A 14,336-nucleotide genomic window follows, 5' to 3' on the forward strand; every position below is an offset into this window, starting at 1 on the left:
AAAAATGTTCCATGCTCATGGATTGGAAGAACAAATATTGTGAAAATGTCTATGCTACCTAAAAGCAGTCTACACATTTAATGCATTCCCTATCAAAATCCCATCCATGTTTTTCAAAGAAATGTAACAAATAATCCTAAAATTTATATGGAACCAGAAAAGACCTCGAATAGCCAAAGGAATATTGAAAAAGAAAGCTAAAGTTGGTGGCATCACAGTTCAGGACTTGAAGCTCTATTACAAAGCTGTCATCATCATATTGTACTGGCACAAAAACAGACACATGATCAATGGAACAGAATAGGGAGCCCAGAAATAGACCCTCAATTCTATGGTCAACTAATCTTCCACAAAGCAGGAAAGAATGTCCAATGGAAAAAAGACAGCCTCTTCAACAAATGGTGTTGGGAAAATTGGACAGCCACATGCAGAAAAATGAAATTGGACCATTTCCTTACACCACACACAAAAATAGACTCAAAATGGATGAAGGACCTCAATGTGCGAAAGGAACCCATCAAAATCCTTGAGGAGAACACAGGCAGCAACCTCTTCGACCTCAGCCGCAGCAACTTCTTCCTAGGAACATCACAAAAGAAAAGGGAAGCAAGGGCAAAAATGAACTATTGGGACTTCATCAAGATCAAAAGCTTTTGCACAGCAAAGGAAAACTTAACAAAACCAAAAGACGACTGACAGAATGGGAGAAGATATTTGCAAACAACATATCAGATAAAGGGCTAGTATCCAAAATGTATAAAGAGCTTAGCAAATTCAACACCCAAAGAACAAATAATCCAATCAAGAAATGGGAAGAGGACATGAACGGACATTTCTGCAAAGCAGACATCCAGATCGCCAACAGACACATGAAAAAGTGCTCCACATCACTCGGCATCAGGGAAATATAAATCAAAACCACAATGAGATACCACCTCACACCAGTCAGAATGGCTAAAATTAACAAGTCAGGAAATGACAGATGCTGGCGAGGATGCGGAGAAAGGGGAACCCTCCTACACTGTTGGTGGGAATGCAAGCTGGTGCAACCACTCTGGAAAACAGCATGGAGGTTCCTCAGAAAGTTGAAAATAGAGCTACCCTATGACCCAGCAATTGCACTAGTGGATATTTACCCTAAAGATACAAACGTAGTGATCTGAAGGGGCACGTGCACCCGAATGTTTATAGCAGCAATGTCCACAATAGCCAAACTATGGAAAGAACCTAGATGTCCATCAAGAGATGAATGGATAAAGAAGATGTGGTATATATACACAATGGAATACTATGCAGCCATCAAAAGAAATGAAATCTTGCCATTTGCGAAGACGTGGATGGAACTAGATAGAGGGCATTATGCTTAGCAAAAAAAAGTCAGTTGGAGAAAGACAACTCTCATATCATCTCCCTGATATGACAAAGTGGAAATGCAACGTGGGGTGTTTTGGGGGTAGGAAGTGAGGAAGACAAACCATAAGAGACTCTAAATCTCACAAAACAAACAGAGGGTTGCCAGGGGGAGTGGGGAGGGAGAGGGTGTTGGGATTATGGACATTGGGGACGGTATGGGCTATAGTGAGTGTCGTGAAGTGTGTAAACCTGGAGATTCACAGACCTGTACCCCTGGGGCTAATAATACATTGTTTATAAATAATTTTTTAAATGTTGAGAAAAAAAAATACACCACTTAAGGGACACCTGAGTGGCTCAGTCATTTGAGCGGCTGCCTTTGGCTTGGGTCATGATCCCATCGTCCTGGGATCAAGTCCCACATCGGGCTCCTTGCTCAGTGGGGAGGCTGCTTCTCCCTCCGCCTCTGCCTGCCTGTACTCTCTGACAAATAAATCAAGTCTTTAAAAAAAAAATACACTACTTAAAAAAATATGGAGGGGGCGCCTGGGTGGCTGTCTTTAGGCGGCTGCTTTTGGCTCAGGTCATGATCCCAGGGTCCTGAGATTGAGCCCCACGTCGGGCTCCCTGCTCTGTAGGGAGCCTGCTTCTCCCTCTCCCACTCCCCCTGCTTCTGTTCCCTCTCTCTGTGTCTCTGTCAAATAAATACATAAAATCCTTAAAAACAAAAAACATGGAGAACGATTTAGCAAAATTTTAATTGCTAAATTTAGGTGAAGGATACATAGGTGTTCGTTTTACTATTCTTCCAACTTTTTTCATTATTTGAAAAAATTTTAAAGTTTAGGGTGCAGTTAGATGTAGGAATAATTAACAGTTTTTCCTATTTGCAAGTTTCTTTCCAGGACATATTCCAGAATATGACTTCAGTCTTAAATCTTCTCCAGAACCTCTCATTCACTAACTTGCTACTAATCTCCTTCCAAAAAAAGTTATTAGGCCATTTTTAAAAAGTCTGTGTCCAATATGATATACAAGCACTTCCTTTCATATTCTTTTTAGATTATTAAATAAATTTTTGAAACTTAGTTTTTCTAGCACCAATGCTAGAAATATCACTTACACTCTCTAGTTTACTTACTCCTTCCTACTATAAACCTTGACTTCCTGGCAAATCTAAATTCTGTGTCAGATCACCTTAAATTGTTTTCCTATCCACATTTTTAAAAAAAAAGGAGTGGGGGAGGACTCTGTGCACTGCCTGCCCTCTTCCTCCTGCCTTATCACACACCCCACCTCCCACAGGTGACAACTAGGGCCTTGAAACACTGCACTCCAAGTGCACACTGAGCCACTGGTCCTCCTGTCCCTGCACTTCACAGTGGCCTCCAACTGAGCAAGAGATTCTCTGAGGATCAGAGAGGTCAGTCAGCATCTTAAATGCTTTTAGTTTGCCTTCCCCAAGACTTACGTGGCATTTATCCAACATAGATGTTTAAGTATTTGTGAAATAGTTTATCTAGTTACTTCCTAGGCAAATGCTGCCTAAAATGAAATGCTTTATACACCACGATTTTATCAGACGTGAGTCCTGTCCAAACAAATCTCAATGGTTATCAACCTAGAGGCATTTTTAGTTGTTATAACTAGGGTGGGTGGGTGGTTGAGGTCAGGGATGCTGCTCAACAACCTTACAATGCCCAGGACAGCACCCCCACTACAAAAAGGTCATCTAACCCAAAATATCAATGATGCCAAGGCTGAAAAACCCTCTTAGCTGTAGTTTCTATTTCTTTTAACCTATGAGATTTAAGGGGCACTAGAAGCCAAAGAATCAATTAAACCTATACAGATGCAACTGCCTTTTCTAGCTGCTTTCTTATTTGATGAAATTTTTTGGTTTTTCAAGTATTAAGTTCCCTTGTCTGGAAAACCCAGAGCTCAGTATTATTTAAATGGCACAACCACAACAGTGTAGTGCAGTAACAATACAGTCAACTAAGATTAAAAACTGGTCTTAAGACTTTAGATATAATAAGTTTTATTCATCTGGTGGTACTTGATGCTCACAGGGCACCGTACAACAAATTTTAAAAATACAATTATGAAAAAATTGAACAGCCAAAGAGATCAATTCCATCGGAGGGCCCCAGAAGAACCAACAGAAGCCCACAGAAAAACCCACCCACTGTCTCCCCTTAAGAACATTTTCTTCCTGCTTAAGTTTGGCTTTAAGAAACACCAAAAGAAAGTGCGAAAGAAAAAGTCTTCTGAAAGTTAAAACTTTACATAGCGTCTTTCACAAGGGTATGTCACAAAATGCTTTCCTTATTCAATAGTAAGCGTACAAAATTATCCAAACGTCTATGAGCCTTTATTTGGTCCCATCCTTTAAGGTCACTGCCATATTCCCCTCACCTGTCTTCAAATTATTTGCATCAGTAAAAGTCAGATCAGGCAGTCTCCTTTGTTCCACATCGCCACTACAAAGCGGATTTATTTTCCATAAAGAGCCAGGGCCCAAGCAAACTGAAGTTACCCAAGTACTTGAAGTGAAAATACAACTAAATTTATCCAAGACTGGTTTAAAACAAATTTTGGCTTTGAAGCCTAATCATTTTCCTCAATTCTCACGATTAGAAATTACTAAGAGTCATTTGACATTAACTACAGGGAAGAGCAACATACAAAGTTACACGGGGGCTACTATTACAAAAATTTCAAGAATTAAAAAGATGATTTGGCCAATTTGTTTTAGCACACACTGACATGTTGTCACAGTTATGTTACACAAGAACAGTAAGGAGTTAAAAATTCCGCCTGAAGTGTCAGCTAATGCTCAGTATTCATTTTTAAGAGTCAGCCAATTGCAAAGCGTCGTGTGAGCCTCCAAAACAGGAGGCCCTAAGTGTTCACAGTTGGAGGAACCAACCTCCTCGTCCCAGTGGACCAGTTTTCCTCACAGCTGCAGAGTCATCCCAGGCTGACCCTGCTGCACAATCTCGTTTCTCATTAGACTTCACTGAAGTACTAACCAAAGGAGACAACACTACTGTGGGCAGTAAAAGGACTATGAAGAAAATTTTGGTCAGAAAATTAGGAAAAGCTGAAAATGTATTTAAAGTCATTGCCAAAACATAGTAAGTACTGCTTTAATGCTTGGTTCCTCTAGAATTAAACGATTTTGATTTATGCTTGACACCTACAGATCAATTTAAGCAAACCCAGACATTTTAACCACAGTACGTAATAGGCAACTAGATGTGTCTCCTCTTTTCCACTATTCCGCATTTCTTAAGGGCAAGGGGCAGGTCAAAAGCACCTTTGCATCCCCTACACTAAGCACAGTGACTGGTATACAATAGGTATTCAACAAGTATTTTCTGAATACATTGTTGAGTAGTGGCTTATGACACGGGAAAGAGCCCAAAGATTGTCTTATTCTATTAGCAATACTTAGGTAGAAAGCAGTTTTGAAGTAAGGATACCTTCCCCACCTTCTAACTACTAACTCAAGAGTTAGGACTTGAATCACTTCTCTTAAACATGTTCATAAAGCATTTTGAGAAATCAAGAGATGAAAGGCGCTATGTAAGTGCAAAATAGTATTATGCAAGACAGGTCAGCAAAGGTGCTATTAGTTCTATGGTGATGAACGGTTGTGCTAGTTTGAGGTGAACCCTCAAAGCTACTCTTCTTGATGTCATTATCAACAGAACAATGGAATTTGACAAAGATGCCATCACTTTATATAGTTTATATTCTGCTAACTACTTTCTATAAACCAGGTAACAGAAAATAAAATTAAGCCACTTATTCTACACAAACCAATACTTCATCAAAGTTCCGCATTTTACAAGTCATGTTCAAAAAACACACACAAGTTAGCATTTTGTACACAAATGTTTATTTCTCAATTAAACATTCCCTTTAAACACAAGGAATGAATTCTAAATTCTCATAAAGATGAATTAAAAATGAAATCCCTCCAGTATAGCGTGTGTAATCACTGTGTTCTTGGTCACTACTGGCGTTTACTGTTTAACATCAAAAACAAAGACGGGTTATTTAAAAATCATGCTACTGATTTCTAGCTCTTCCTCTATGACCAGTTCTACCTGATCTGCAATGTTTAAAAGTTTATATCACCAAATCGAAGCAAGTTTAAGAGGTGAAACAGCTGTGCATTAAACACAACATAAACAATAAAGTTATAAGATATAGTCAAGTTCATAACGAATATAGGTGTTCTTATCATCATTGTAGATTCTTGGGTAATGTGCTATGAGCGCGTCCTGAGAACCAATGTAGATGGAGTTGTAAATCTTCCAGTACACGTCTCTGACTTTCCGGGCCGGGTGAAACAGACCCTAGAATAATTACAAGTCATATTTTATTTCAGTTTTCAGTAACATACATAACCTTAGCAAAACTAAGCAAAAAGCCCACAAAGATGGATTCCAAATACTTCCCTTTAAAAGGGAAAAAAACCTGACAAATGTACAAAGCTGCAACAAGCAAAGACAAAATGTGATCTCTCCTCCCCCACAAATGTCCTCCCATATGGTACAAAATGCCCTCTTCATAATTAGTAACAGTAACTTAATTCCACTAAATTATTTTCTGCACTGAGTAACCCTTAAAATCTTAACTTTACCTGTAAACAATACTGCAACATTCTACATGGTCCGATAGCAACTCTCAGGCCCTCCAGGGCTCCCATAACCGCCTGAATCACATGTGGAGAGGTCTCAAACACATTGGGCCATACATAGTTCAACAAGTGATTCAGTGAATCTTCACAACCAAATCCATACACCCCGAGTGACATGTGCTGCACCACCGCACTAGCCGTCTGCCTGTGTACAAGGTCCCTGTAACAGGACGGGGGGACAAAAGCTCTTTGTTAAGACACAGTGTTAATTTTACAAGTATTTGCCTGCCTTCATTCAGAAATGCAATTTGGGGAGAAGGACCAAAACTTTTTTCAAACATCCCATGTTAACTGCATTTATGTTTATGACAAATCACTGAGTTATTCTACAATTACCCAACTGAGTACAAACATCAGGTAATAAGGCTGTGGGGGGGTATAAAGAACAAGTTCATGCTCTTTGACTTCAAAGGAAGTTAACAGTACCTTAAAGGTATTAAGAAAACACACTGAATTAACGACTCTATTTCTTATCGTCACTGTAATAACGCTTCATTTATTAGACCTCCTGGCAAAGAATATTCCTCATTAATAACTTCCCCAAATGAAGTACTGTTTCCTCTCATTTAGTAATTTTCAGTGAGCTGCACCTCAACCTAACAGTACACAGAATGTAATATTTAACTTCAGGGCACACACCTCAAAGGCTGCCTGCGCTACGACAATCAGGCACGCCTCACTGAGGAGTATGAACAATGTGCTTCTAGTTTCCTGGGCCCACGGTGTCCAGACTTTTACAGAGCACGGTTCTTGCTGTCTCTGACTTGCCTTTATAGCTTGTGGTAACTTGTTCAGTCCTAGTAAGTCTCCCTTTCCGAAGGGGATGAATGAGTAACTTTAATCTGTACACAAAAGTAACTGAACTGGCTCCAATTTGAATAGCTTATCTTTCCTGAAAAATAAAGAGCCAAGACAGTCATGCCCACCACCTGGACCCTGACCCTTCCTTTACATTCTTCAGTTACTTTTGTGCAGAAAGCCCCTCATCGGTCTAGACAGAGGCATCAGTCGGTCCAACAACTCAAGCAGTGCTCGATTAATGGCCGCTCTCTGCACAAGCGGGGGCCTGAAATGGGAGGGGCATGGCAATGTTCAGAAGTTCAAAAGCCTAATGGAAATCTCTGCTTCACATCCAGTAACATAAAGCTAAACAGATCAGGTCTCTTTGTCACATCAGTAAGTTCATACTTATCACTTCCTCTATATTTGACTTTAATTTTTGAAACAAAAGCTTATCAACTACTACTTTTCAAAATGTATTTGGTCTAAGATATGAAAGGGGAATTAAAAAGATGAGGGGGTACTTGGAAAAGAAAATGTGGGGAACCAATATAGCATTTATATTATCTGAACAGTCATGTTCAGTTTCATAAAAATCCGCTAATCATAAAAATTTGCTAATTGCACAATAAACAGGTCATATAATAATTATTCCAGTAAGTTCTAAAGGAAGAATTATAACTACTTTGTTGCATTTAATTTAGGTCACTTACCTATCCATTAAAGCATCTTCAAGCAATGGTGTTACAGCATAAATGTAGTCCTTTCCCATTTCACCAATATATTCAAATAAGAAGGAAAGTGATTTTAACACTCCGTTTTGAACATTCAGCTCAGGAACTCTGTATTCATTCATTAAGGCAGGTAGTACTGTGAAGGGTGAACATGTTTCTGCGACGATAGCTATTGCTACAGTGGTACAAACTCTGTTCTGCCTTTCCTGAACTTTAAGGTTATTTAAAAGTGTAGCCAAAACATCATGAGGGCTGAAAAAAAGCAATGCGTCAACAAACTGTCAGATTATAAGTCAATTTTTTTTTTGAAAAGAAGAAAGTGCAAAGGAATATAACTTTATGGTAAATACTAGGAACTTTTAAATTTTATGACAAAATTGGCACTTGTTTCTATTTAAGAACTTATTTTTTAAGATTTCATTTATTTGAGAGAGAGAGAGAGAAAGGAGAGCACAGAGGGAGAGGGAAAAGCAGACAGCCCAAAGCAGGGCTTGATTCCAGGACCCTGAGATCATGACCTCAGCTGAAGGCAAGATACTTGAATGACTGAGCGGCCCAAACACCCAAGAACTTCATTTCCATTAAGTATCCTGTGAAGTGGCAACCTTCTCAAGGTCCCCTACACCTCCTTGGGAGCTTTGTACTATCACTTTGCTATCACTCAATAAACCTTGCTTTGCTGCCTCCCCTGCAAAGTATAAATAGATAGACATTTTTAAAAAAATAAGTAAAAGGGACACCTGGGTAGCTCAGTATGTTAAGTGTTTGGTTCAGGTCATGATCCCATCGTCCTGGGATTGAGTCCCACACCAGGCTCCTTGCTCAGTGGGGAGCCTGCTTCTCCGGCCTGTTCTGCCTGCTACTACCGCTGCTTGTGCTCTCTCCCTCTCTGACAAATAAACAAATAAAATACTTTTAAAAAAGAATTAAAAATGTATCTCTTAATGAAAATAATTCAATGGATTCATTATCAAATGTAATTTTTAGTCCTTAGTAAACTTCCTAATATAAAGAAGTTTAATTAAATGATTAGAATGAATGATTCTAGAGTGGTCAAAACACGGCCACTAGAGCTTGGCAGTATCCAACCCGTGGTCTCTCATGCCCCAACACACAATATCTACTTTCCTTTTCTCATCTTCCCTCCCACGTAACTTTATTACATCTATACATCTTCAAGCATTTATTTTACCACAAACTTAGAAAGACACGGGAGCTATTAAAAACAAAAACAAAAACAAAAAACAACGCACAAAGGCTGTTCATTGCAAAGATCTTGAATGTATCACTGCTGAAATAAATTATTACTGCTACCAAAAGAGGGTGATGGTAAAGAGACTTTGTCTTCTTATTCTTTTATTGTCTGAAAATATTTTCTGTTACTAAGCTACATGTATATATGGTATCTCATTTTCCAAAAAAACTATTTCTTCTAGTTTGATTCTGATGAAGTGGAAGCAAATAACCATAGATTATCTAATAGATATAATTTCAGTTGTTTGTGGATTCATTTTAGAAAATTATTTTTTAAATTTATTTATCTGAGAGAAAGAGAGCAAACGAGCAGCAGGGAGAAGCAGAGGCAGAGGAAGAAGCAGGCTTCCCGCAAAGCAAGGAGCCCAATGCAGGATTCATTCCTAGGATCCTGGGACCATGACCTGAGCCAAAGGCAGATGCTTAACCGACTGAACCACCCAGGCATCCCTAGAAAATTATTTTTAAAACACAAAGCATTGAGGTGCCTGGGTGGCTCAGTCGTAAGTGTCTGCTTTCAGCACACGTCTCAGGGTCCGGGTATCAAGACACATGGCGGGCTCCCTGCTTAGCAGGGCGTCTGCTTCTCCTCCCTCCGCCCTCTTCCAGGCTTGTGCTTGCTTTCTCTCTCTCAAAGTAAGTAAAATCCTAAAAAAACCAACAACACACAAGCATTAACATGAGACTTAAATTATGCTGATTGTTTTCTTAAGAACTGGCCATAACATTTTAAACAATATCCTGAAAAAGACCAACAAAAATCTGAAATTACTCCAAAGATGGTACTGTTTTCCTTCTGAATATATCTGAGGTGTGATTAAATTTTAACTCTCCATCTAAGGGCACCTGGGGGGCTCAGTCAGCTAAGAATCTGACTCTTGATTTCGGCTCAGGCCATGTCAGGATCCTGAGATCGAGTCCGGCAGTGGGTTCCACACACAGCGCGCGAGTTCCCTTAGGACTCTCCCTCTATCCCTTCCCCCTGCTCTTGTTCTCTAAAAATAAATAAATAAATACATCTTTAATTAAAAAGAAAAAAAACCCTAAAACTATTTTAATTCAATCTGAAACTTAAGAAAATATCTCAAAAACTGAAGGTCAGTGGTTAAATGATGTACTTCTCAATTGTATTACTGACACCGTGCCTTTAGATAATGACTACAGAAACAGAAGCTTTTCTAACACTATGGGTTTATGACAAAGTTAAAAATACATACATAAAGGTAAGTAATACTCACCCAATGGCCTTTGCAATGTAGCCAAATGTGTTGACTGTGGCTCTCCGAATAGCTTTTTTGTGAGCTTTTAAGAGCTCCAAAAGCTCAAAGCAAATCCTCATCCATTCTCTCGCAGACACATATTCAGCTCCCCTAATTTAAGAAAAAAGTTACTTTTTTTGGTGGCAAGAAGACATTTTTGAAGGTAAACTTACAATTCAGTTCTCAAAACACGATCACCTACTCAGTTTAAGCATTAAATAAAATAAATAAATTAATTAAATAAATAAAAACATTACTCTTCAGAAAGGATGGTTTAATCTTAAAACCATATTGCCACCTCTCATTACCACCCAAATTGAAATTTCACTGAAAATTTCACTGGATAGTCTTACCATATATATAGTTATATTGGCAACATTAAGCAAATCTGCAGTATAAATAAAAAGTGGCTAAATGTGAAAACCCATACAGCTCATAAAACTGTTTACATAATCTGCTTACCTGTCAGCAATACGTCCGACAAGATCGATACAATTCTCTTGTACTTTTTCATGCCTGTTCTTTAAGATGGGGGTGAGTCTAGGCAGGAGATCCTTAATTGGTGGGGTCATCTTATGCATACCTATTTAACAAAAGTCAACACACTATCAATAAACATCTGAACTATACCCTTTGTTCGTTTCACCTTTTACTCAGCAATATAATATACACGACCAGGCATAAATATAAACTTACAGCTGCCTATGGAAAGATAAAGCTCCCGATTCTGACCAGACTCAGAATTTTTAACTTTTTATTAAAACTTCTGATTATGCATAGAAATGAGAGAAATTAGTGAAGTGATTTAAAGAATGATGGATACTCGGCAACAAAAAAAAACTTTTATCTGGTTCTGGAATGTATTTGTACACTCACATTTAAATATGGGGACGGTTTATGTTCCGGCCATACACAACATTATAAGCCAGAGGTAGACATGTAAATTAAAGCAAAATTTTCCAGAAAGGGCCCCCTTACCCTTTAACTGCAAAACAAACAGATCTCCAGTCTCCCTGCAATGCAGGGCATACTTGGATGGTATTTACACCTATGAAGAGAGAAAAAAGGAGGCAGCTGGCAGGGGGCTCTTGCTCTAACTAGAACTGCTTGCTCTGATTCTCTCTCCATTGCTTTCCCCATGTTTCCCTGATTAACAATATGGTTTAAAACTCCCTGCAAACCAGAGCCCCACAGTGGCCAAGTAACTTATTTTTGGCAAACAGCTATCTTCAAGTATAGAAGTCAGGGGTAAATTGGGGATTATATGTAAATGCGATGGTTCAAAGATCTCCTATACTGCATAAAAGCCCCTTACAAAATAAACTGAGAGAAACAGTGGCTACCAGAGTCAGCTATTCTGACCTCCTGCTAGGTTATTTTGGCTCTTCTAAACCATACAGAAGTCACTTTCCCAACAGTCACGTCAACTGGAATGAAAGATTAAACAAAAGACACCATTTGTTTGCTTCACCATAACGTCCTAAAATAATAAAATCTCTGCGCTCCATACCCAAGAGCATTTGTAATATACTTGTGTCTTCACTTTGGGTTAGGAAACTGAATGGATAAAGAATTAGACATAAATAAAATGAAACAAAAACTTGAAAAACTCACTTTTCTCCCTGGTTATGTTCCTGGAACATGACAGCAAACAGAAAAACCTGCCATAATCATGTACTAATTCAAGGTTAAAGAAATATATAATATTTTGTCCTAAAACTAAAACTTCAGCATTGTCTCCTCTCACTCCCTGAATACATTTCAGGTGAGATACTATTTTTATTAGGAAATCTCTATTCCAACGGACTTCAAAGTTTCTTAAGTTCTAACTATTCCCACCTCTCTTACAGGTCCTAACCTTGTCCTCTTTTCACTTTTTAAAGTACAATATAAATGAGTTTAAACAAATGAGACTTCTGGGACATCCCAACTTCACTATAATTTTGAAGTAAAACAAAATATCAGAAACCATTATTCAACTCCTAAATACGATTCTGTGTTTTACTTTTAACAAAAACACACAAACAAAAAAACGAAGTTAAAGGAACAAAACAAAAAAATTCTTACATGACCAGCAAATTCCATACCTATTACATTTACAATGGCCTTCAGTGCTCCAAGAATGCTGCCCAATACTTCAGGGTACTCTTCACCCAAATATTCATACAAAACAACGCCCAAGTGCCCCATCAATTTTTCCTGTAATAAAAAATAATAATAATATTAAAATGTTACTATTCACATGAAACTATCTGGTGAAGAAGCAAGACTCTCACACAAAAGTTTACCTCTTGACAAGTCTTCATGACAACAGCAGTTCGAGAGATCAGGTCGGCTGCCTGTTGCCTAACTTTTGCCGATTTGTTATTTAAACGCCACAAAACTGTACCACAGATCTGAGGCAAGTAAGGTTTGACTCGTTTGCCGAGAGCATTGACCACTGTGCCAAAGCCATTCAACATTACTGAGTCCTAAGAAAAGAAAATGAAGTTAAATTTTAGAACTACGCTGAGAACTAGAAGTCAGTTTGTGACTGACTAGTTTAAAAATGCTAGTACTGTTTTAACAAAATGAAATCTAAAGATTTAAAGTAGAAGAGTATTCCATAGACAATTGGAATGAGACCAAGAGCATTTTAAAAATTTTAAACTCAATTACTTTTTAGTAATAATTATTTGTTTGAAAACTAATGTGTTTTACAAACATGAATGCAGCAATCTGCCATTATATAATTTGTAATAATACCTCTGTAGTCTGCTCCTGGAATGCATAAAGAATGCCGTCAATCAGCTGTTCTTCAAGTTTATGATCAATATCTGCGGCTCCCAAGTTGCCCATAATCTTCTCAATTGTCTCCATCACCATTTTTCTGTACTGTTCAGCTTCATCTTTCAGATCATCCACAATCCTAGATATAATTTCTGCCGCACCTACTTTGTTTGCCAACTCCACAGTAGTATCAACTAACTAGAAAGGAAGGAAAAAAGAACCCCTTAGATATATTCAGGTTAGCAAGCATGCTGGGAACAGTTAACTCCTGTTTTAAAAACCTTAAAAAGAAAAGTGACCCAAAAAAACACCATAACTGTGGGTATATGTCAAAGTGATTTAAGTAAGACTGTAGTCATGTTTTTACCTAGACAGGTTCAGCATTTCGTTCAACTAGACAAAGACATTAATTCCTGGTTGGGAATTGATCATAGCATGCAAAATCAAAATGGAAATTAACTGGCTACCTAAAATTCATTTCCTTTCACAATCAAGCACATACTGTGAGGTAACCAGGGCAAAAAATAATATGTAACATTTATTTGAACTGACTTAAAAATTAGCTGAAAGAATTTTTGAAAATATTCTTTTCTGAAGTAGGCTCCACAACCAAAGTGGGTCTTGAACTCACAACCCTGAGATCAAGAGCCACAGGCTCTACGGACTGAGAGAGCCAGGAATACCTTGAAAATATTTTGTACAATGAAAGTTTACCTGACGGTAATTTCTTCTATCCAAAGCCATTCGGTGTTGCCAGAAGTGTTTAAAAAAAGGCGGAAGAATCTCTGTTTTGATGTAGTTTGCTTCTACACCATCTGTTCCACAACACTGCTTTACCACCTAAAAGGTTAAAAAATAATAGTAAAACTGGCCTGGCTTAACACACAACAGTTATTTTTTTTAACGTGCTTTAATATTCTCTTTGAACCATAAAACACATCCAATTTGATGAACAAATCTGGGATAAAAATTTGTAACAATTACCTTCAGCACAATTTTCTTCATTTCTTCATCAGGAGACTGAAATTCTCGAATGAGGATCAGCATCACTTCTCTGGTATAGTAGTTGGCATATTCTGCATCCATAAGAGGAATGAGATACCCAATAGCTTTTAAGAAAGCAGCCAGACCCTATTTTAAAATAAAAAGTTTGCATACTTAATAAATTAAGCCTCAATGAGTAGAAATCAAATGAAAAATAAAATCTATCTGGTGAACCCACCTTTCCTCTGTGTTGGCGGATACCCTTCCACAGAGGCTTTAACACAGAATCAAAAGACTCAATACCATACGGAGTTGCAGCTTCAGCCAAGGCAGCAATGGCCAAAGCACTAATTGTCCGAACTTTCTGTTGCTCATCCACAAGACCTAGAAAACCAAACACAGGTTGTAACTAAGTGACATTTCCTAATTTTCACAACCTCACCATTGTGTCAGACTGAAGAATCTGTTCACATCGGACAAAATGAGGCA

At 38.2% G+C, this 14,336-nt stretch overlaps 1 protein-coding gene across 5 annotated transcripts in view; it reads right to left on the reverse strand.

Moving 5' to 3' along the window:
• Positions 1-3,377: 3,377 nt before the first annotated feature.
• The window catches only part of SF3B1 (splicing factor 3b subunit 1), a 38,374-nt gene continuing 27,415 nt past the window's right edge, over positions 3,378-14,336 (reverse strand). For 3 of the 5 annotated variants that reach the window (XM_032354289.1, XM_032354288.1, XM_032354287.1), the window contains 11 exons: positions 14,086-14,231; positions 13,848-13,994; positions 13,578-13,703; positions 12,840-13,061; positions 12,383-12,565; positions 12,182-12,293; positions 10,557-10,677; positions 10,074-10,205; positions 7,561-7,833; positions 6,011-6,227; positions 3,378-5,723 (listed from right to left, as the gene is read on the reverse strand). In XM_032354289.1, coding sequence (XP_032210180.1) covers positions 5,565-5,723; positions 6,011-6,227; positions 7,561-7,833; positions 10,074-10,205; positions 10,557-10,677; positions 12,182-12,293; positions 12,383-12,565; positions 12,840-13,061; positions 13,578-13,703; positions 13,848-13,994; positions 14,086-14,231 — 1,838 coding nt within the window. In that variant the 3' untranslated portion in view covers positions 3,378-5,564. Of the gene's footprint in view, positions 5,724-6,010; positions 6,228-7,560; positions 7,834-10,073; positions 10,206-10,556; positions 10,678-11,072; positions 11,143-12,181; positions 12,294-12,382; positions 12,566-12,839; positions 13,062-13,577; positions 13,704-13,847; positions 13,995-14,085; positions 14,232-14,336 lie in introns of those variants that run through there. The other 2 variants (XM_032354286.1, XR_004288423.1) reach the window with 2 other exon arrangements.

Source organism: Mustela erminea, chromosome 8, assembly GCF_009829155.1.
Source record: "Mustela erminea isolate mMusErm1 chromosome 8, mMusErm1.Pri, whole genome shotgun sequence".
NCBI lineage: Eukaryota > Metazoa > Chordata > Mammalia > Carnivora > Mustelidae > Mustela > Mustela erminea.